The sequence below is a fragment of the Sorex fumeus genome, unplaced genomic scaffold, assembly GCF_029834395.1.
Source record: "Sorex fumeus unplaced genomic scaffold, SorFum_2.1 ptg000045l, whole genome shotgun sequence".
NCBI classification, from domain to species: domain Eukaryota; kingdom Metazoa; phylum Chordata; class Mammalia; order Eulipotyphla; family Soricidae; genus Sorex; species Sorex fumeus.
The window spans coordinates 5,944,393-5,969,327 of record NW_026606102.1 but is presented as its reverse complement, the minus strand read 5'-3'; the positions used below and the strand labels follow the sequence as shown (position 1 = coordinate 5,969,327).

At 41.9% G+C, this 24,935-nt stretch overlaps 1 protein-coding gene across 3 annotated transcripts in view; it reads left to right on the top strand.

Annotated features, from left to right (window-relative positions):
* NFIA (nuclear factor I A) overlaps positions 1 to 24,935 on the top strand; it is a 389,510-nt gene that overhangs the window by 332,833 nt on the left and 31,742 nt on the right. For 2 of the 3 annotated variants that reach the window (XM_056122287.1, XM_056122286.1), the window contains exons 9-10: positions 1,370 to 1,535; positions 21,217 to 21,308. In XM_056122287.1, the coding sequence (XP_055978262.1) occupies positions 1,370 to 1,535; positions 21,217 to 21,308 (258 nt within the window). The remainder of the gene's footprint in view (positions 1 to 1,369; positions 1,536 to 21,216; positions 21,309 to 24,935) is intronic. The other variant, XM_056122288.1, reaches the window with a different exon arrangement.

Sequence of the window (24,935 nt, the reverse complement as noted above, 5' to 3'; positions counted from 1 at the left end):
CAAAGCATTCAGTTACAGACTTTTAGCCCCCTCAGAGAGAGCACTCAGGCAAGTTTGCTAGCAAGAAGGCACAGCATTCTGTTGGTCAGACAATATAGTCTTTAAGAAGTCCTACTAAATATCGTAGGGAGCATTGACAAGGGCAGGCTGCTTCACAGACTGGGACCACAGGACCTTTTCCCACTGAATTTTGATTCGAGATTGTCAGCCTGCACATGAGCTATTGTCATTGGTGTAAGAGTAGCTCAGCCCCACCCTCAAAAGAGCCACTTTTGGAAACCATGAAATAAAAAATGGATAGTGCACCACCAGAGAGCACCACATTTTTCCAGTTTTTGTATCAATAGTTTGGACATTATCCTCTATTTTGATTCTTCCGCCCCTCTCGGAGAGCCCAGCAAGCTACTGAGAGTATCTCACCTGCACGGCAAAGCCTGTCAAGCTACCCATGACGTATTTGATATGCCAAACACAGTAACAACAAAGTCTCACAATGGAGACATTACTGGGCCTGCTCGAGCAAATCGATGAACAACGGGAGGACAGTGACAGTGACATCCTCTATAACTGTCAAATGCCCAGTTTTTGCATCTTGAGTAAAATTTTATAGGGCTTTTCATGGGACTCCTGTGAAAAACTTGAAAATGAAATGAATGTTCTTGTGTCGAGGGAAAATTTTTTTTGTTGTTGAAGAGCTGTTATTTAGTTGTTCTAACATCAGGCAGCCAAATAAATATGACTCTTATGGCATATGCTTATATAATTTAAATCAGAATTAGAAGTGATATTTTTCCCTAGCAGGATTTTGACAGCTGAATTCTAAAGTTTCTGTGCCTGATGTTATACAATATGTGAAAGAAATTTTTTATGTTCACTTAACATATTTATTAAATGTTATATAATATCAACTTTGAAGAGTGAAAATAAAATATTTTTCATGTTAGGCATATTTCGAAACTTTATTATTTCTATTATTTCTACAAATAGACATGATGGAATAATATTGTAACTTATGAAATACAGGAAATAAATGCTTAATAGTCATAGGAATTATGAGGAAGCTTGCAGTCAGAACAGAATCAGACCATTCCAAGCAAGAGCGAATCCAATGACAGACCCAGAGCCCTCATTGGCAAATCATTCTAGATGACTGGATGCAAAGAAATAATTCAAGGGATAAGTTGAGGACAAAGCCTTAAGAATAACTTAGTAACTCTTCACCTATGTTTTCTTATGGAAGAATTCGAGCACCCACAACACATAGCAATTTGTGTTAAAGGTACCTTCTGAGCCTTTTGTATCAGAAGCAGCTAATAGTGAATGTCTGTTTCTTCTCTTTCTTGTGCCTGTTTGTTCTCAACCACCACAGCCCAATGGGAGTAGCCAAGGCAAAGTGCACAACCCATTCCTTCCCACCCCAATGTTGCCACCGCCGCCGCCACCACCGATGGCCAGGCCTGTGCCTCTGCCGGTGCCAGACACAAAGCCCCCGACCACATCAACAGAAGGAGGTGCAGCCTCACCCACCTCACCAAGTAAGTATGACTGAGAGTAGGCGTCGGCCACGAAAAATGCGCTGGGCCCTGGTGTGCATGTCCAAGCTTCGCCCCCACACTCAATGGCCTATATTCCATGGACAGCACACAAATCCCAGTTGGTGGGGGTGGGGAAGGGGCCCAGGGAGCATGAGTTTGCAGAACCAGAACAAAGTTAGCACTGCTTCTGCCTTCCCCCCACTACACCAGCTGTAGAAAGGATGGGGTGCTTGGGTGGATGAGCGTTCATCTGGATGAGCATTCATCCCAGGATTGAAATCAAGGTGTAAACTGTTACACTGTGTGTTTCGCTTGAGTGACTTTGAATGCCCTCCTCATGATCATCACACATAGCAGCTACTTGTATGAATTCATAGAAGCCAAAAAGACCCTCATGCTTCTAGCTTGCCTTCCAGTAGCTTCCAGTCCCCAAGCAATGCACCTGATGTGTCATAAAGGTCAAGACACTTCACACATCAAATAGGGGAAGAAAAAGTCAAGATCAAAGTAACAGTTTTAATGTGTGTACATTGAACATCTGCCAAGAGTCAGAGCCTGGCAGGGGATCAGAGCTAGTGACCATGGCAGTTGTGTGGCGAAGGTTGGCAGAGAGAGGAAATAGAAGATAGAATTGGATAGAAAGAGAAAGGGAATTCTTGACTCTCCTATGCATCATCTGGAAATGTGTGACCAGACAGTCTAGGATTTCAAAACTTTTTTAGATGATGAGAATGTGTTCTTGATGAACTAGAAAAAGTATAGTATTTGAGTGTTTCCACTATTTTAGTAATGGCAAAGGGATTACATGAGTTTGAACACTCAACGTTTTGATTTTTATCGGTATTTGGAACAAAGACAAAAGAGGTGATTTCTGGAGGTGGAGTTCCCAGGGAAGGGATGGACTACCTCACTTTGGCAGAGGATGTAATGAGCACCTTCCCCACAACTTTATGATGGGATCACAGGGTAGAAAGGAATATGACAGTGGCCCTAAGGAGAAACTTGAAGGAAGTCTTCAAAGGAAGTAAGACAAAAAGCGAGAAATCGACTGAGAGATTAGAGTAGGCCTGGCAAGAAGTGTTGAATCCGGAATTTGAGTGGCAGCAATGCAAGTTAGATTTAGGAGGTCATGAGAAAGGAACTCCTAGAGAGCCTGAAGCTTTGGGTTTGAGCAGCCTTTAGTATAGTGAAAGATACTCATATGAACCTCTCACTTTCCCCAAATTCCAGTGTTGGGAACATTAAGATATTCACCTGGCAAAATGGGGCAAGGACAAAAAAGAAACAGCCACTGCTGACAGCAAATCTGTTGGATTTTTAACTCTGGGCACTGAATTCAGAATGTCTCCTATAGACATAGGTCTGATTGTTAAGCTAGCTCTGGCTAGCTAATATTCATTTTGATAATCCATACAAAAGTAGTGGGATTTTGGCATGAATTCTGAATTAGAGCAACAGAGATCAAGGATCCAGGGACAAATCTGGAGGTACTTGCTTCTCTTGGTAAGAGGCAGCTCTACCTTTGTCAAAAAAATGAGAAAACTCTGAGTGTCTAACACTCAGAGAAAGCTCTTGGTGATCTAGAAGGAAAACTGGGCTGGTCCACAGATCTTGGGAAGTTAGTTTAGGAAAGACACTCCAAGAAACAAAAGTTCCTACGTATGACCTGCTTTAGTGGGTACCAATAAGACTCAGACCTGATCAGTCTTAAGGACGGAAATACCTCCTAGGGGTATTTCTCCTCTCTTTAGTCCAATAACTTAATTAAAATCTTAATTCTACTTTTTTTTTGCCCTTTTTGGGTCATACCCAGCGATGCTCAGGGGTTAGTCCTGGCTCTGCACTCAGGAACCGCTCCTGGCAGTACCTGGGGGACCGTATAGAATGCTGGGAATCAAATCCAGTTTGGCCCCGTGCAAGCAGACTCCCTACCCGTTGTGCTAGCACCCCAGCCCCAATTCTACTTCTTAATACTTGTTATTTTGTATGGACTCAGTGAGAGATACATTAAGCTTGTAGGGTGGCTCTCCTGAGGACATCTCACTATAGATCTCAGACTTTAGTGCTCAGGCCAGATTAATCTTTCCTAACCCTTGCCAGGTCCTATCTAGTTGTACTTTTTGGATCATGACAGAATTTGTCCATGACCATGCTCTTAACTTGCAGTTAAGTATTTAACACTTTGGCCTGGCCTATTTCAATGCCAGGGTAGCTCACTGCTTGCCCTGGGTACATCCAGTCCCTCATCAGGATCCTGCTTTTGGGGTACTAGGGAATAAGTGCAACTGAGGCTTAAATTGAGAGAACAGATGCCCAGGGGTGAATATCAAAGTCAGTTAACTCCCAAGTTACAGAAGCATAGCATTAGCTGTCTTTCTGTGTCTATACAATAAGGACATTAATCTGAATTAACTATGCAAAGGACTTAAGGAGAAGAGAAAAGCAATATTTACAAGTTAACAGTATCTGATTAGGAGATGAAGGTGATTGACTGGTTGGGGAAGCAGAGGACAAAGAAAGAGATTACAACACAGAGGAATGGGAGCACTCTGATGGGAGTAACCCAATAAACCTAAGCTCCCTGTGGCAACGCAGAAAGGACAAACCAATGTTATCCTACAATAACCACCACCTCCAAATAGCGTGTTTTATTATCTATCTACTGACATTTCCTCTAGTGGAAGACTCCAGGCTTAGAGTGTGGTAAATTATGTTTATAAGAACATGAAAAAGTGACTCAAGCCCCTAAATCGGGCTGATCCCCTGAGTCCATACTTTGGACAGTGCTTCATGTAATGAATCAGAGTTCGGTTCAGAAGATACTCCTTCTCATCCTCCCCAGCCGGCATCAAACATTCCTTCAGCATTATTGTCTTGGCACATCCAAGCCTTATGGTTGCATGTTCATTAGAAGAGTGTTTAAGGGTTTTTGGAGAAAACAAAGTATCAGGAGAAAGAGTCCCAAAGTTGATATAGTGAATTGGTACTTTGGTTTTAAATCACAACCATGTAGAGAAAAGAAAAATTCTACTGATAGTGTAGCAAGGTAAATCTTCTCCCTGTATATTTTAGCTCTTATTTCTGAGGTTTAGCTGAGTTTACCACAATATATTGATTTGTACTATCTATCAGGTATCATCTACTTTACAAGTAAGAAAGTGAGGGTATCGGGGACCTCTCATGTGGAACATAAAACCCTCTCAAATAAAAAAATCTCAAAGCCCAGTCGTTCACACTGATAAGAGATAACAGGATTCTCATCCACTCCTCTACCCCTCGCCCCCAAAAAAATACTGTCTTACAGCCTGACTTCTAATCCATGGTTGTATAAAGTACGAGAAAAAAAATAGATGGACAATCAAACTCTGTCCTCTTTGGAAAATCATTTAGAAGTCCATGCAAATAGCATCCTCACACCACAGCCCAGACACATCTCCCCCTTCTCTGATCATGCTGGTCTCTTCGAACCCCCCCACCCACCTTGAGGGTCCTACACAGAGCTGATGATGGTGCAGTCCAGAGGGCTGCACACTTCTGCCAGCACCTGTCCTGCTGAGAGAGGGTGAGGAAGGAATAGGACAAGTCGCCTCCAGATTCTACTTTCTAATACAGCATATCCCCAAAATATGAGAGACCAGAGAGGGGCTAAGAATCTATGGAAAGGAACAGATGCCAAGACAGGAGGAGCCTTCTCCCCCGTCTCTTAACATTCATCTTGGATCCCCACCCCCTCAGATTGATTCACTCTTCAGCCTTCAGCTCTTGAGCACCTATCTCGTGTCAAGGGCTGCTTTACTTAGCTGCTTAGAGCACAGTAAAATGCTGACTCTCTACTCCAAAGCAGTGTCAGCTATGTTGAGGGAGACAACTGGTAAACCGGCAGTTGACATAGGCGACACAGGGATAGAGAGCTTCTTAGGTGCCACTAGAGATTCGGGAAGGAGTTTGACCCATGTGTAGGGACCTCAGGTAAAGGTGTGCTTGAAGGGGGAAATGCTGAAGCTGTTGAGCGAGAATACCATTTTGTATTGCAATTTTGAAAGAGAAAGAGGAACTTTCCTTTTGAAAAAAACAGCTGGCGCAGGGTGGGGCATTCAAGATCTAAAATTGGATTACCCCTGTATAAAAGATTTAGGGCCCAATATATCGTTTCATAAATTAGGCGCTTTCCTAAAAATTAAAACCAGAAGATGGTTGGGTCCTGTTTATCTTTGTCAGTTTATTAGCGCTCACGTTAGCAAGAAGTAACATCATCATGGCAGGGTATTAGGTACAGATGTTCAGCATCCCAGTGGTCAGTCTGAAACCGAGGCTCTTTCAAAACCATTAATTGTATAACATAGCAGAACCTTTTCTGTTGAGAGCTTTGAAATGGCTATCAGGTAAGATTTGAGAATGAAAGAGAGAAATCTTGCCCAGGGTCCAGAATTCCTGACTCGCTCTGAGTCACAGCTCTGTGGTTCCCTATGACTGGGAACCACACTGTCTGCTCTCTCCCACCAGCAGCTTGTCAGGATGAACCAGGGGACAGATGTGCTATGCTGTAGACAGTTAAAAGGCCAAGGCATCATTCTTAATATCCTCTTTTAATAAAATACAAATGTATGCTGGCCCAAAGCAGAGTGTGTATTTTTAAACTAATCAGTTGCCTCTGGCACCAATACTTGCAGCTGTGGCCAGGAAAACAGGACTCAGGCACATTGGGGGTGGAGGTGGGGCAATAAATACATTTTAATAGAAAAAATTCTTACCAGTGGCCTGGAAAACAGGGGAGTGGGAGTGGAGAGAACAGTTCTGCTCTCAAGGAGAACTTTAATGTTGATTATTTATTTGGAGAAAGAGTGATAGATGATGTCCAATTGCCTTGGGAATCTGTGACGAATAAAAAGAATAATCTGGGGGGCTGAAGCAGTAGCACAGTGGGTATGGCATTTGCCTTGCACACAGCCAACCCGGATTCAATTCCCAGATTCCATATGGTCCCCCAAGCACCACCAGGAGTAATTCCTGAGTGCAGAGCCAGGAGTACCCAAAAGAAAAAAAAAAGAATAATCATTTAGATCAATTCACAACCAGTGTGTTCCATGCCCACTGATGAACACTTTGTAGGTTCTGTTAACCAGGAAGAACCAATCCCTTCTTTCATTCATTCAATCAATAGTCATTGAGCCATCAGCTGTTGTCAAGTAATGTTCTAGGTGCTAAGATTTTGTAGGGAACAAGAGAGATTAAAAGTCCTTATATTTTGGAGGTGGAAGAAGGCCAACAGACCAAAGAGCAAGTGTACTTAATAGGTGGAATATAAGATGGTAATGAGTGAGTGACAGGAAGGAAAAGGAAGTCTGGAGGGGTCAGAAGTGGAGATGGGCTAAAGCCACACCAAGGTAGTCAGAGAAAAGGGTAATGAACTAAGACCTTCTCAAATTGTAGGATAAAGCTGTGTGAGGGGAGAGAACAGAACTTTCCAAGCAGAAGGAATGGTGAGGGTAGCATGCCATGCAAGAGAGTCAGCTTGGAGGTTATTATTGAAAGAACAGTGAGTGAGCGGGGGCAGGTGGCCAGGTCTGATGGGAGGTCCCTAGGATGAGTCCGACACATCTTGATAGCCATCATAAGGATTGGGGCATTTGCTCCAAGTAAGAGATAAGAAAGAGGCAAGATGAATGATTCTACATACTTTATCCTCCTTTAAAAGCCAAGCAGCTATGCAAGCCTACAGTGTTTTCTAATGATGGTAGTCGGATCTTTCTAAATACAGGGGTAGAATGGGAATATCATGTATTTGAAGTCTTTGTTGAGAAAAAAATTGTAAGGGGCAAGAATTAAAGCAGGGAGATTTGTTCTTTTGTCTTCTTAATATCAGTAACTATCTTGACTGTTCTACATGCCAGTCACTGTTCTGGCACGCATGGGGTGCAAAAGTGAACAGAAGAATATTTTTGCTTGTGGACAAGGAATCACCAAAGTTTAAACCAGTGAGTAACCATTGTCCTCAAAGAACAATGAGGAAGAATAAAACAAGGGTGGGCATGAGGAGGTGGGGAAAGTCACTCAGAGGAACACAGGTGAGATGGAAGAGGTGAGGTGGTATAAGTGCTACCTGTACTAATGTGGGGTGGAGGGGGAGGCAATAGTTAATAGTAAGACTGCAGGATTCATTGACATCTTAGGTATGGGTTGAGGAAAATCCATTGTTTTTCTCTTAGGAAGAACTATTCTTTTTTAAAATTATTTATTTTTTAAAAATTTTTATTAGTGAAACACCATGAGGTACAATTGTAGACTTACAGATTTTTGTGCTTGGGTTTCAGTTATACAATAATCGAGTGCCCATCCCTCCACCAGTGCCCATTCTCCACCACCAATGATCCCAGTATCCCTCCCACCTCCCACCCCCCAGTATTCTGGGTGAGGAGTGGACATTGGATTTGGCTTGGCCAAACTGTATTTGAGATGTCCTTTAGATATCTTATTGGTCATTAGATACTGGGGATTCTACCATCATATCTACAGCAGTTCTTTGCAGTTCACTGAGTTTCATATCATCTGTTGAGAGGGAACTCCTTTCCAACATGTGATAAAACCAGTGGAGGGTCAAAAGCACAGGAGTTGAGTCTCTTGGTTTCATCCAGCTAACTTGGGTTCAGTCCCCAGTGGCACATACAATATCCAAGCACAAAGCCAGGAATAATCCCCAAGTATTCCCCAAAATAAAGAAACAAATGAACATTTCCAAGATTCCCAAGGAAAGAACTCGAATAGGAAGAACTCATGTTTAGATCTGTTTGTGACATGCTCATTCAGAAAGCACTATCATTTTCCTTAATTGTATTATTAAGGTCCAGTGTTTGTATTAGTTAGCAACTAAATCATACTATAAAAATAGAATTTTCCAGAATAGAAATTGAAGACTGGCATCATAACCTAGAAATATAATAAAAAATTTTAAATGTTTTTAATGAAAAAGGAAGATGAACGTGCATATTTTCTTTTTTTAATTAATTTGAAACACAAAATCTCTATTTAAAATGTATAAAAGAACCAAAAACATTTTCCTTTGTTCCTTTTTAGCCATGAACTTATGATTTTTTAAAACTCAAATTTTGTTGATCTAAAGCAAGTTTCTTTCATTATTTTATTTTATATCTCAAATAACTCTTTAGAGTCATGTGAATAAATATGAATAAATAGGAGCCACAAACTTGATAATAATCAATGTCTAGAATTGAAATTGTCTAGGATAGTCATTAGGGGATGTTTAGTAGTGTTTCTTGGTTAACAAAGCTACCTGGTTTTATGTATTTCTTTTTATTTTTGCAGTTTAAGTCATAGGGTTCCAATAGTATTTATGTTTATAGTGTTGGATTCTGCGGTGGAGTGATAATACAGTAGGTAGAGTGCTTGACTTGCTCACAGCTGATCAGGGTTTGGTTCTTGTCACCATATATGCTCCACCAACCTCAGCCAGGGGTGATTCCTGAGTGCAGAGCCAGGGTAAGCCCTAAGTGCAGTCAGGTATGACCCCAAACCAAAACAAACCAAAAAATTCGTGTTGATATACAAAGTTGCTACCCACACCTGCCGCTAGAATGCCTATGACCCTCCATCCTTGTTCTGTGTCACCTCTGGTCCAACCTTCCTTCCCACCCACCCCTCTCCCCACTATTTGGTGATTGGCATTTATGGTTCAGGTGTCTACTGTCACCTGCCTTGCTTACTCTCCAGATGCTCCGGACCCTCCATCCATGCTCCCATGTTACTTCCAGTCATTTCATTCTGTCTTTCTAAGATATACGTGCCTTCCCATATTATTCCGGGCACCTCTTAGTGTAACCCTACAAATCATCAAGCAAAGCCGTGTGCCCACATATGTCTGAAACTGATAACAACAACAAAGTGTGGAGCTTTTACTAATGGGTGAAACACTTAACAATTGTTTTTATGTGCCATATCCTGTTTTTATCCTCAACGCAGTCCTGCCTAATCGAGGAAGACAAGGCATAGTGAGATAAGAGGACTTTCTCAAGGTCATTCAGATAGGTGTAGGGAGCATGCTCTTTACCCAGCCCCCTTTAAACTCGAGTCCAGACATTGGTTGGGAGAATCTTATCAGAATCTTTGATTTAGCGCAAAGCTGTCATCATTTTGCAGTATAAATCCTGTATCCAAGGTGGGATGATGATGGTGATGACTTTACTCTAGTACGAATTGGTTCCTATGACTATGAGGAACTCATTAGGAGGGAAGAGGGGAGAAGATTGTGGAGGAAGGACATAAAATAATAACATAGAAAGTCAAAACACAGAAGGTGTTTATAAAGGAAGTGTCCCCTTATTTCCAGAGCTTGACAGAGTTTAGCTGTTGACAAATGCTTAGAAAATTAGTTCCTGGATTTTCATCCAAATAATGACACGTCTCCTTTCTGCTAATCCTTTTGTGTCTGTGTATAACATACTGTTTTAATCAGTAAATAAATTTAGAGGAAATCATTCAATGATATGTCATATTTACTCAGTTTTTAGATGACATAAGGACCATCTTTTAGAGAAGAAACGGTGAATAGTTACAAAACAATAAAAGAAATTAGTCATTTCATTTCACAAAATGCTTTTTCATTCCTGATGCTGGGCATTTCCATAATATTTTTTTCTTTTAAGTTTAGGGACTGGGTATTTGGTACAGTAGGAAAGCTTGTCCCTTACATGTGTGGGACTCTGGGTTCAATCCTGACCACTACCAAAAACAAGCAAACAATAACAAGTTCATATTCAGTAAAAGTAACCCATTGGCATTCAGTTCTTTGGCTTTTGCAGTATAGATTCCAACACCACAGACAGGATACAGAAAAATTCCAAAGAATTCTGTCCTTATTTCTGCCATTTCATAAGTGAATATCTGATTTGTTAATGCCAAGGACTTTCTTTTACTGTGATCTATTTCCACATTGATATTAATTCTTCTACCAGTGCCTCTACTATCCCATTTGTATGCTTATATGTAATGCACCTCTGAAGAAACTGAGACTCATTAAATATATACATATTAATATATGTAAGAAACCTGTTTATTTTTTAAAATATTTGAGCATAGTGACATTTTACATTAGGCGAGGGAGAAGTATTATTCAGTAAAGTATATTTTAGCCATCCAGAAAAAATAAAATTCCTTACACCAAAATAGATTCCAGCTGGAGCAAAAAAAATTATACAAATGTTAAACCTTAAAATACCACAAGAAAAATTTTGTTTTGATAATTTTGGACCAAGGAAGGCCTTTCTAAGTAGTATCTTTCTAAGTAGTATCCCCCCAAAAATGTAATAAAAGACTGGTAAATTTTACTCTAAAGGCATCAAAAGTGAGTGCATAGACAAAATACAATAAACTCGACAGACAAAAAGGTAAAATGAAAAATATATTTACATGTTGCAGAAGATGTATACATATATACATATGTAATATGAGTAACTATATGTAGTAATTAAAAGCAATGTAGTTTTTAAAATATGTATGTAGTTATATGCATGTACATTGTATGTAGTTATTAAAAGGCTTAGACATATCTACATATGTAATATATGTAACTATATGTAGTTATTAAAAGTAAATTAAAGACCAAGCACTTAATAGAAAAATAAACATGATATTTTGAAATATGTCTTATTCAGGTAGCATAAAAGTAACACTAATTAAAATAAATGTACTGCTCCTTATCAGATTGATAGAGGCCCAAAAAGTACCCCTCTACTACCCTACTGGTAAAGATGTGGAAACTTTTCATACTCCCCTAGACAATTAGAGGACTCAAAATTGGTTTAACCTCTAGGACAATTTAGTGTTTGATCAATTGAAAAATTCTATATAAAAAAATGTGTGGCTCCTATATAACTGCATAAAATCTAATTAGAAATTACACATATAGTTGGACTCAAGTCCCCACTGCAACATGTTCTATAATAAACCATTGGTAGTAACTTAAGTATTTACCAATATGATATGCACTATGAACCCTTTAAACAAAAAGTAGATGACTCTATGAATTCATGGAATAGTCTGTGAGTTCTAGGGTGCTAGGAAGTGTTTAGAGAACTGTATATCCAGTGCCAGAAAGCAGGGTCGGGGCATATGTACACTGTTTGTTGAAGGATTAGGATTCTGGTATATTGGGAGCAATGCTTTGATTCTTTATTCTATGAGAATGAAGTTCATTGAGTTCTAAATCCCTCTTTTACCATCAAATACAGTGATTCTGTTTAGTTTTTTTAAAGATGTGTAATGACTTAAAATAATTTATTCACACATAGGCAGAAGGTGGGGATGGGGGTTAGGGCAGGCCATAGAATCCATAGAAATTTTTTTGCATCTGGAATTTAGGTGCAGTTACCTGAAGTTTGGGTGTGAAAGCATCAGGGTATATTCTAACTGGGACAGAACACCAGGCATCCCCCTAACTGTGAGCTTGGAGTTGTGCATGAGAGCCATTTTCATTCTTAGGGGCTTCTGTCTGACCACACTGTTTTCTTTAAGATCTCAGGAAGTACAAGTGTGCATATACTAACTTAATGCGTGTCTTTTTAGGGCTAGAGATGGTGCAGGGGATAAGGCACAAGTGGCTGATTCTGGTTCTATCTTCAGCACCACATATGGACCCCCTAGTACTTCCAGTAACGATTTCCGAATGAAGAGGCAGGAGTAGCTCCTCGGCACTACCCCCAAGTACTGCCCACCCACCACTCCCCTCCCCACCAAAACTGAATTTTTTATAAACATTTTTCCTATTGTGACACAAAACCCCTCTCCCTCTCAAAATCATGATTTTTTTTCCATATGCAATTTTTTTTTGAATCACCATGAGCTGCAGTTACAAAGCTTTCATGTTTGAGTTTCAGTCATACAATGATCAAACACCCCTCCTTCCACCAGTGCACATTTTCTACCACCAGTGTCCCCAGTATCCTTCACCCACCCATGTCCCACCCCTCCCCCTGCCTCTATGGCAGATAATTTTACAATGTATAGTCTAATTTTTAATATTAAAGTTTGCAAAAGAAAAAGTATTGAAACTGAGAAACATCAATAGGTATTATCATATGCATTACCTTAATTACATCTGGCTGTTAATATAAAGGTACAACATTAGAATTATGAGCCCTCTTTTTATATTTTTGGTCTGGGGTGTTTGGAGGGGGCTCACCCCGTTGTGTTCAGGGATTACTCTTGGCTCTACACTCAGGAATCACTTCTGGCAGGTTCAGGGAACTATATGGGTAAATGGGGTGCCTGGAATTGAACCCAGGTTGTCTGCATGCAAGGCAAATAAATGCCTTACCTGCTGTGGTAGCTCTTCAGCTCTGTGAGCTGAAAAAAACAAAGGAAAGAAAAAAAATAAATAGTGAGCCAAAATTCAACTATGACTCTTTTATTTCATTTTATAAATGTATCATGATGGTATTAAAGAAGTTATAATGGACGCAAAATATTTCAGCATATGGAGCACTAATTCAGTTCCAGGGTGTTGCTCCTATAAGTAATACTGTAATGAACATCTTGGAGCATAAATCTTTACCTGTTCTTTTAAGGACTTTTTGAGAATGAATTCCCAGAAGTGGATTTATGGAGTTACACTGCCGTTTGAGAGGCTGCAGAAGCCTTTCAAAAGGGAGCGATCCAATATATTGATCTTAGTTTCTTTTTTTAGTAAACCTCAGCTGAATCTAAGGTTTATTCCCTGTGGCTCTCTATTATAACTCTTACCTGTACCTACCCATATACGATTGTTGCTTCTGATCAATAAATCTGTTCTATCAGTTGAACAACACATCCTACAATAAAAATAAATGACAGTGATAGAGTTTGGGTTAGCCAGCAGAAATAAATTTAAATGAACCTACACAAGGCCATATTCTTAGCCTTTAAGATAATTTTTTAAAGGGCAAACATATTATAGGTGCAGTTTCAATAGACCATGTTCGGAGAAGCCCTTATTATAAAGAACCTTCATAACACGTAGATGTTGGAGTCAGAAAGTCAAGGTATCTCCACTTCACAAGTTTCTCAGGTCCTTTTCTTTCTGTCTACACACATGAATTACCTTCTGACTTCCTTTCTTCCATTCTCAAAGCATGACATGCATCAACCCCTAGCTCCCTTGAAGGGTTCTTACTCTAAGATATACCAGTCGAGCAAAAACATCTGACTAAATTGATTCTTTTCATGATGCTTGTGAACTATTGGCACATTAGACATGTCACAGAGATAGTTACCAAACATGTTAAATAATGCTAATACATGAATGTTAGAATTCATTAGCTTTCCAGGAAGAACGCTTGTGGGTTTGTTGTTCTGTAATAATTTACTAGCGATAAGTACGGTTTAATTTCATGCCCCAAAGGCTGAGTCTCTGTTGGAAGCATTGGTAACTTGTTTGTAGAGACAAAAAGATTTGCAGAGATAATAGGATGAGGTAACTGACTACACAGATGTGATCAGAATCATGGAAATTCAGTGTGGCTAGCTTCAAGAGTCCAAACATCTGGGTAGAAATTTCAACATCCATTCAATCAAGTGGGAGTTTCGGAGTCCCTGATTACCAGAGCATGTGTGAGTGAAGGCTGTGCATTGTTTCCTTGGCTGTGTCAGGATATTGGTAATGCCTTGCCACACCCTGTCAGCTTGTGGATACTCATAGATTGTTTGGAGGGAAACACTTCACTTTCCCCAGCATTCCTTCTGTGATCTTGCAAGTAATAGTGCTATCCAAAGTTCCTAAGTGGGTTCCATGGTAATGGGTTTCATTCAGAAATCAGCCCATCTATCTTCCAATCATTTGTACACTGTTGGAATAATGAGCATTTTCTCAGCAGACCTTTGTTCTTAAAAGAGCATGGCAGGAAAAGATTTGAGGTATGACTTCAGTGAGGTATTTAGTTGGGTCTCCATTGGAAGATGCAACCGAGCATTTTCTCCTGCATATATTCTTCACTTTTGGTGTACCCAGTATGCCAAATACCAGTTACAATGATGGGTCTCCTAACCCTGAAAGAGCCTTGAATATGGCACTTTTTAAAAAATCTCAGGGCTAGGATGAAGAAGACGTTACTGGGGCCTGCTTGAGGCAATCGAAGAACAGGATGGTCATGATATTCTTCACTGCCAGGAGTCACTTCCAACCTCTGAATGAAGCACCCCGGAGTACTCCGGCTCTGTGCATCTGCACTCCTAGTGGGGTCTGATTTCTTATCTCCAGTGACTAGCACCTTCCCAGGCAGATAGTGGAAGTACAGGTGTGGAACATCTGTCCTGAGTGAAATAGAACTCCTGATTCATTGGTTTTAGAGGAGAGTCCCCACCTGGAATCAGCCTGAAAGTAAAGGGCACGGGAAGCGCTGAGCTAAAAGCAGGGCATGGGTGAGGGCATAAGAATGAGGACTTGTGTGGAGAGTAGAAATCAATGCCGGTGTTTTGTTTATGAATTATTTCTTCCTCTTCAAAGGAAAATAGATCCAGCAGGCAGCTCCCTTTCCGTTCTCACACACTAATGTCTCTGGCCCATGCTGTCTGGTAGGACTCACTTGGTGCTGCCCAACCTTTTCTGCTTTCCTTCCCTTCCTGCCTCTGTTTCTGTGCTGCACTAACTCTTGGGGCCTCTCACCGTCTTTGCCAGCCTCTCACCGATGCCTCTCTGCCTCCTCTAGAAAGACCTTCCCCTGCGGGCCTGGCATCCTGCTCCTCGCCCTTCCTGCCCCGCAGAGTTTTGTTTTTAGACTCACAAGCATCTGTGTCTTCCTTCCTTTTCTGTACTCATTCTTCCATTTGGATGCTAACATTTTGAGCCAAGCAGTGAGACCTGGTAAACCATCGTCTCTCCCAGAGTGTAGCTTGTGTGAGGGCATGTGTGAGGGCCTGGGTTCAGTTCCTGGCACCTCCAGCACAGCAGCCAAGACAAACTAAGAAGCTCAGTCCAGTGCTGAGCCAGAGCAAGTGCTCAGGACACAGAGAGAATCTGAATATATTGTTCCGCTCTGAACGGCCACTCCAGAGGTCAGGCTGGGCTCGGCTTCAGATAGAGAAGGAGGAGCAGAGCATTGGAATCTCAGAGGGAGCAATAAACAGATTCCTCTTCCATTTTTGTTACCGTTTGTAGTCTGGGTAGAGGGCATTGCTTCCTGTGTCTGAAGTGAATCCAGGATCTCCAAACTGCCTCCCTCTGCCCTTTCCCTCCCTGGGACAGGGGTACCGGGTCTCCTGCTGCTCAGGCGATGCAGGCCCCAGAGACACCACTTGGCCTTCCTCATCAAGGACCCTCTGTATGCTCTAGGGGCCTTGATCTGATGGTACCAGAGGCAGGAATGGACTGGAAGCTCCCAAGGGACAGTGGCAGAGGAATGTGGGCACTTGAGTGATGGGCCTGGCACGGACCCCTAAAGCATGGTGACATTTCTACTCTTCTAGACCCCAATTCGAAATAGAATACTAAGATGAAGGGGAGCACTCACATTTCAGCTGCATATGGAAACCCCTCTGCAGGGTCTGCTCTGCTCTGTGCTGATGAGCTAGTTTAATGATGGCTCACGTTTAATATGTTCATACTCCCAGGCTGCAATTTTTGTCAGTTAAGAGATAGACAGAGGATACAGGGGTTTAGATGTGCCTTGCACCTAGCTGACCCTGGTTCGATCCCTGACACTACATAAGGTCCCCAGAGTCCCACCAGGAATGACCCCTGAGTACAGAGGCAGGAGCAAGTCCTGAGAACTGCTGGGTGTAAAGTCCCACCTAACAAAGTGTCTGTGTGGTAACTGAATCTTATTCAAGTATAACCCACTGTAGTATGTGCCAGTGGCAACCTGTTTTAAACTATACCCTAAATCGGACCTTTCCAAAGCAACAACCTCGATGCCTACTTACTGACCTGCCTGGGTTTCATTGATTTTGACATCAACAGGCATGCGTGCAAATATCTTAATGTCTTAATATCTTTTCCTTCAGTCATCCCCTCTCAATTCCCCCCCCACAACGGAAAAGCTGGAAACATCATTACTCAGAATCATTTGGCCTCATTTTAGCCTCTAGTCAAGTAACCTTATTGGCAGGGGTGGACAGGGGAGATACTGGCCCTCTCAGGCAGACTCTGGACCATTCAGCCTGGAAAGGTCAGGCCTCCCCCAGCCAGACCCAGCTCTTCTTCCTTCTGATGCACAAGAGCGTTGTAGGTGCTGGAGAGCAACTGAACCCAAGCCCAAACCCAAACCCTGGGCATCTGTTTGACTCCCAGGCAGACAGGGAAACCTTTTTGAGAGAACAGGGAGAGGTTCTCCCGAGGAGCCCCTGCCCACTCAAGGGGGGGGGGGGGTGGAGGGGTCTCTGACCCTTTTCTTTTTATTGTTTTTAACAGAGATGTGCCATTTCTATTTTTATTTCATTTTTAGTTAGACACCCTGATTTATAAAAGGTGTTTATAACAGGGTTTCTGCCCTTTTTTGCACACCCTAAAACAACCTGAGAGAGCCTCCACACATCCCTATAAAACAATTGCTTACAAATAATAAGAGTTCTGTTTATATTGATTTTTTTTTACACAGCGTTGGGGATGCTTTCTTTCCTGCAGTGCTCAAGCTGCCTGTTGGCCTGTTGCTGAAGGTTCTCAGCTAATGTGGTTGTAGTTGGATACTTGGATAATTCCTGCAGTGCTGGCATTATCTGGGCCACCCCGGCAGTTCTCAGGGGTCTAAAGAGCGACACCCAATGGAGACCAGAACCAGGCTGGCCTCTGCAACAGGTGATGCTCAGAGGCCATATAGAGTTGGGGATGGAACCCCAGTGCACCCTAACTGCAGTAGTATCTCTGTGTCCCCAAAGAACAGTTGGTGAACCCCCAAACAACTGTTGTTAAACTCTTGCCCAGCCCATTGTACAGTGCCTGTCCTTAGACAGGGCTTGAATTGCCTCTGTAAAGGATGAAGGAAGTAGCCATGCAAAAGAGAAATGAGAAGTAGGAGATATTCTGCCTCCCAGGGCAAATTCTGGCTTGGGCTTTTGCAGTTATCCCTATAGCTAGGGCTAAACTCAGACTGCTGAATAATGTGAAGAGACACATTAAAAAATGGGCCCCTTAAGATGCACAGAGAGTAGGGCATTTGCCTTGCTCCCGGGTGAGCAGGGTCGGGTCCCTGGCAGGCCACACACACCCCTGAAATTATTTAAAAAATAAAAACGGAAGAGAGGATCTGATTTGTGCAATTAAAAGTGGGCTGAAGCTTCTTAGAGGAATGACAGGCCACAGTGTTATGGAATGGTCCATGGTGATATTGCTCATGTAAGTAAAATGACTGCTAAAAAGGGTAGGCACTTTCCACCCCAGAAGCAGCCAAATAATTAATTATTTGACTCCTAGTAGTCCTCTTTCCGTATTTCCATGAGGACTTTTACAATGAGAGTATCAAACAAATTGATTTCCCTATTGACTTTATGAGAAAATTATCAAATACCCCTAAATCTTCCCTTAAATCCCCCCAAGTGCCTACAAGTATCTCCCCCTTTCCTGATGCTCTTTGTTGCAGCATTTGATAATTGCTGTTGTAAATAGGGCAAAAATTATAAGGGAGATATGAATATAATATAATAGCATAGTAAACACAGTTGTATATGATTAATTATCACATTGCCCCCTTTTCTTGATTTTATATTCATGTTGAAAGCTCTTAACTGTGCATGTATAATTGATTCACTATGGTATATGTGGTTGTTTAAATAAGAAGCTTCAATTGAGGTTTTTGTTCATTATAATTCCCTTCTTACACCATGTCTTAAGGAGAATCAAACTTAATGTCTGTCCTATCATTTCTGGAACTACGTTCTGTTAGAGGTAAACTCACTCACTGCCTTTTATAGCTACAGTAATGGAAGTTGAGCCAGAATTTCTTTCTTCCTTTCCTTGTTTTTCCTGTTTCCTTGATTTTTCCCAGATGCTCTTTCTATAGAATAAATTTGTTCCATTCAATGGCTTGGGTACTCAGAGTCCCAGAGTTTTGTAGTTGTAATGGTCTATTTTAATGCAAACATACTCTTGTGATTGCACTTTCTTTTCTCAACCCCAGAGCAAATCTGAGAATCGTTTTAGTAACCTGTGGGATCCCTAATCTTTAGAACTCTGCAGGATTTGACTTGTGAATGAAGGAAGGGAGCTGTTCAGTGTTTGCCTTGGCGTGTTCTGAGTGGCTAAATTAACTGCGTGCCTGCACCTTCTTCCACATGGCGAACGTTGGTCAAAGGAAAATAGAGGATGAGGTGGAACACAAACCTTTGCAGACGTAGTGAGCTTGCTGTGATCAGCAGAGGACTTTTAACACCTCACACACATTACGCAGGCACACACAGCAGCCGTGTCCCTTTGGATGAGTCAGCATGCTGTTTCTGAGATCATTGTAAAGCCAGAACTCCCAGGTCCCCATCTGTCCTCAGGAACTTCCTTTTAGCTCCTTTGCATACCCATCATGCCTTTGGTTCCATCTTACCCCTCTTCTGTAGTCACCTGTAAAAGCATGCCTTCCCCCCACCCCCATCCGCTAACAGGTTGAACAGGTTATTTCATTCCTTGGCTTCCTCTTTATCTCCCCCACATCCTCTTTTGTGCCCCAGGAACAGGTAAATAAACCACCAGGTAATTACAGCTCATCCTTTTCACCTTAAAACTTTGTCAAAGCATGCTAAAGTAGTGGTGCAGAGATAGGAGTAAGCCCTGAACACCATTAGGTATGGCCCCCAAAGTAAAAAAAAAAAAAGTAATAATAATAATTAAATAATCAGCAGAATAAGACAATTAGTAAAGGGTATTATTAATTCATCAAACTTCAAAATAAAAAAATTATTTCTTTTTGATTTCTTTAGGGAGAGGCACTTTGCGGGTGACTCAGTGCAGAGGTGGTTCTTAGATCTGTTTTTATTACTCTGACCTGGGGGCAGGGCAGGGCTGGGGAGAAATTTGGGAGATTTGGTTTACTAGACAGGATAGCCCATTGAGATTATCTTATAGAACGCGTTAATAGGCAGCTCCTTCTAAAACAAATCCTCCTACCAAGAAAAGCTGCTTCTTGAGAAGCACCGAGAGCACACATGTTCAACCTCTGCCCAGGGCTGGTTTCGCATAGTCCCACAAGTGATTATCTCAAACCTGAAACTCTTATCGAAGATGACCAACCACTTGGGCCAGATGGCTGCAAGTCCATTTGTTTAAGCCTCAAATGTGTTCACAAGAGAAATCAGAAGTGAGCAGTGTTCTAGAAGACAGAAGGTCAAAGCGTGAGAAGCAGATGATGTCATGATGTCACAAAGGTGGTGGTGGGGAGTGGGGGTGGGGTATAGCCATTTTGTATTAGACCCTTGCTTTTGTTTTCCTTTTTTATAAAACATTTCTTCAGCTTATAGATAGTAGGTAGAGTTCACGCCCCTCCCCGCCAACTCACCCCTGTCAAACCTAGGCCTTTAATGAGCATTGGTAAAGAATTTGAAATTCAGCAATGGGATATGGTCTATCTCATATATATATATATATATATATGTATTTATATATGTATATATATAAACACATACATACATACATATTTTTTGTAGTGCAGAGTGTGTGGATCTGTCTTTGGGACCTCTGGCAAGAAAAGCCAGGTTGCATGTGTGACTCCAAAAATCAAACATTCCCCCTCAATCTCCTACACTGCCAAAGTCTCTCTCTTCATAGTGGTGCTCATACATGCAGGTGCACAGCCCACCCACAGACTTAGGTACCCCCTTGGCTCCAGTATGAGACTCTGTTTACAAGAGGGTTCCCCAGTCACTGACCGATAGTGGAGGAAGACTACAAATGTGGGTCCTTCAGTATCTTAGGAAAGATACTGAACACCCCAACCCGACTTCTAAAGGTTGCTGGTTCTTGGGGCTGGAGAGATAGCACAGCGGGTAGGGCATTTGCCTTGCACGTGGCCAACCCGGTTCGATTCCCAGCATCCCATATGGTCCCCTGAGCACCGCCAGGAGTAACTCCTGAGTGCAGAGCCAGGAGTAACCCCTGTGCATCGCCAGGTGTGACCCAAAAAGCAAAAAATAAATAAAAATTAAAAAAATAAAGGTTGCTGGTTCTAGGTGGTTTTCCACCCCCTCTTGCTGGGGGACCCCTGAATCCCTTCTCTGCCGACTTTGAACTACAGAGACATGGGAGCATCTTCTGATTTGTTTTCTTCCATCTTTTTTGCAGCTACATAGTAGTGTCCAAAGCAAGGTTGCAACATGAACTTCTTTCCTCCCCTTTCTCCCTAATTCTTTTCTCCTTGTGCTCCGAAGACTAGGCGAGTTCTTCCCAGAGCTCATGTTTAACCCCAAAAGTATGCTCTGCAAATGTCCTGCATGATCTCATTTGGAGGACGGAAGAGGAAAAGAGCTCAGCTGAGCCCCCCATTTGACATGGTTTACCCCAGCTGTCTTTAGAAGTCAGCTCCCAACCCCCCCCCCACCCTCCCCCTCCCGTCCTTCTGACTGCCTAAAATGCCCCTTCTCACCCCATCCCTTGGCTAGCCGCAGTGTTGGCACATTTCCTCATTAATCAGCTGCGTGGGCTCGGAGACTTGTGTGTTTTGGTGTTGTTTGCGTGTGCAATCTCGTGCTGCTTCCTGAACGCATGTGTCCCTTCCCTTCACAGCCTACTCGACACCCAGCACCTCCCCCGCAAACCGATTCGTCAGTGTTGGACCACGGGATCCAAGCTTTGTAAATATCCCGCAACAGACACAGGTGGGCCGCTCTCATCTTTTCTGTATGTGGTGCCGCTTGTTTTATCCATCAGGTGCCTCGGAGCTCGTCTTTGCGCACGACAGTCTGCATCTCCCCGCCAGCCCCTGTTTGGTCCCCTTTCCTCCCGACCCCGCCTGCGTCCCCGGCCCCTCAAGGGTCCTGTTTAAGGGTCCTCCGAAATCCTGGAAAACCTCGCCTGCCGTGTGTGCTTCTCGTACTGAGGGGGCAGAAGAGGAGGGCGTCAGAGCAGACCTGCTTGAGCTCGGCTGTGTGTGCGTGTTACTTCCTCCAGGATTTCAGGTCACTCCGTTCTCCATGGGCCAAGACTTCCTGAGGGTGCCCCCAAGTTCCTGGAGTGCCAGTGACATCAAAATGTACTTGCTGAACATGGTGTGGTCTGGTCACTCTTTCATATTTCTTAGATGTCCCAGGAATTTGGCCAGCTTGCTAAAGGGAGTGGGAAAGGACCGTTTTGAGCCCTGAGCATTCATTAAGTTGCTGGTGTTGGTACAGAAAATGGAGCTGTTTGTCATTGGTCTTCTGAGGGGCCCAGTGGGTCTGGGGGTGGACGGGGGACTGGCCTATATGTGTGACACGGATGTCATGATTTAAAGGAGGTGACTGAGAAATGAGTAGAGCAGGACATGGGGAGCTTTTTGTTCAATAGAGAGTTGTGTTTTGTGGTGGTTTAGGTCCAGAAGTTTTTTGTTTTGTTTTGTTTTGAAATGGCTGTTGTGAATTGAGAAAATGATGACTTTTGAGTTCAGAGGGAGTCGATGGAGAGACATTGAGGGTTCTGAAATCATCTTAGATTCAAATTTTGAAAGGAACAACACTCTGATTTGCTCATTAGAACATGACACGAGATCACGATAAGTGACAGGGAGCCAGAGTTTTCCTCAGAGGGGCCTCCACAGGCTGTTAGAGAATAGTCTCCAGGACCAAATGTGCCCAGGCCTCAGCCTCTAATCTCCAGATACCTAATTTATAGCCTGTTTATCTGTGTAATCCCCTGGCCAGGTGCTTATGAGGGGGCTTCCTGGTCCACTTAGGCTCCCTCTATAAGGAGTTTTAGTATATTTCTCTGTCAACAGCATGGGTTAAACCTCATTGCATGTGAAGGCTTTCTTACACCCCAACAGGGTCACACAAAGTACAGCTTCAGAGGAGGCAGCTGGAAGGAAAGGGGGAGCCAAAAGGGGAGGGAGGAAGTTAACTCTTGACTCTCCCATTTCTGCATTTCTTCAGAAACCGCCTTGTGTCTGATGGTCTGGGATTAGCATCTCCTGTTCATTACTGCTCATAAAATCGTCGACGTTTATTGCTTATTTTTCCTTACCTTCAAATACCGAACGGGGAGGATATGAAGTTGAATAATTACCAGGAAGACATTAAAGTAGAAGAATCTCAATTCATTCTGGACATTTGGCTCATGTATTCATGTCCAAAGGTTGGGAGGTGGAAGTATTGGGGGCGGGGGTATCACTCTGTATCCTCTTCAGAGCACTCCTGCCTCGATTGCTTCATGAAGGGCCTCAAAATCGCAGCTTTGAAATGTCATGTTTGTATTGTACATGGAAAATGTTTTTTACGTGATTCATATCACTGAATTTCTACCCTGTGTCCCCAGTCAGTTCCTTCCCTGATAATCAAAACATGTTACATTCTAATGCGGCTTTGTTTCCCAAATGCCTTGTTTAACCCAGAAAGTGAGTCTTCATTATGTTGACCACAAAAATTCAGTTCTTAAAAATCCAGATTTTCCACGCATCTGGATGAATGATGTCATGTAGTTAGACCCAAATATTGGCATCTGGAACTGAATATTTTTTGTTTCCGTTAAATATTTGGCATCATCAGAACAACAGCTTAAATGTTTCTTATCACAGTGACACCTGCCACATTTGGCTTAAAGAAAGCCATCCCCAATTGTCTCGTGAGAAAGTGTGCTGATGGAGTTTCCTTTTTAATCATTTTTTTAAATATCCCAACATAAAAAAACTATGTTCTCTAAATACTTTAATTCAAAGGTATAAGCAAACTTTTATTTTTAAAGAGTTGTTTTCTAGAAAACAAATAAACTTTTAAACAGAAACATTAAAACACTAATAGTTCACTTTTGAGATAAGCTTGTCTTTGAAAGAACATTCCTTTCAGAGGGGAATTTTTAGAAGGAATTTTATTTATTTTTTAGAAGGAATTTTGAAGGACGTAATTTGAATATGAGTAAGTTCTCAGGCAAGCTTGCATTTTTCTATATCAATACTTTTGTTAGTGATAGATGTAACTTATGCTAAGCAAATTCTGGGGAAGTTTTCTGGGAAATGAAAGTTTTGTTTTCTACTTACTTAAAAGAAAATTTATTTTATAAACAGACATTTGAGTCTTAAGAATACAGAAAATGGCCTGCATTAAAAAGTACTCAGTGCCTTCCTCCCAGTGATTTGTTCCCGGTGGAGTGTTCATTCCTGAAACAAAACCTGTAGAAGAATGATTAGATATGGCCTCTGTTTTACCTAGTAGGGAGAACTTGAATCGATGCACAGACTTGTTTTTAGTAGGCAGTTTTTAGTTTTTCATATGATCTTTTTTTAAAAAGAGAGCTCTTTGATTATCTGTTACTACAGTTTGTTGAGCATTGTCTGTGTACTAAATCCCCCTTGTCCAGTTCAATTTTTATAACCAAGGAAACCGGATGGATATAATTACTTCCTCTGCATGGATGTGATACCTGAGCCCTAAAGATTAACTTGACCTTGAGATCTCCAAGGTCATACAGTAGAAAGAAGTGGAACACGGTTATGTCCATGGTTCTGTCTCACTCCAATGTCTTTGCACCATTGCCTCCTGAAATGGGGGCAATGGGGTGGGCGGGGTGGGGGTAGGGCATTGTTCTCCAGAGATGCACAAAGATTCACAATGCACAGGAATGCTACTGGCAGATTCCTTGATTTTAATCTGAGATTGTACTAAAATATAATCTTTAGTGTTTACCTAAAATAACTGAAAACAAAATGTGTAGAAAAATATATAGTTATTCACTGTAGGCAAAAAGTCGAAGCAGTTCTGGTGTCCATTGACAGATAAGTAGAGAAACAGAATATGGTAAGTGCCAGAGTGATAGTATATCAAGTAGGGCATTTGCCTTGCACACAGTCACCCAGGTTTGATCTCCAGCATCCCATATGTTCTCTTGAGTGTGCTATCCTTAGTTAAAAGTCAGTAGTAAGCCCTGAGCACAGCCAAGTGTATCCCCAAAACAAAACAAAAAGAACACAAAACCCAGAATATGGTACTTTTATTGCACTATGGGCATACCATTTTTAAGTGGTTGGCATGTCTTATTTTACGCTTAAAAAAAATGGGGCATTGTACACCATGAATAAACCTTGAAGAGATTATGTTATACTAAATATACCAATCACAGAAATCCAAATGCCATGATTTCAAGGAACCTGATACAACCAGATTTATTGAGACTGCGAACAAATTGGAGGTGACAGAGGCTTGAGGGAGGATGGGCTGGTGAGTTCTTGTTTAATGGGTACAGAGTTCCAATTCTGTAAGATGAAAGAAGTCTGGAAATGGATGGTGAAATCGTTATAAGAAAATGTGAATAGTTGGGGG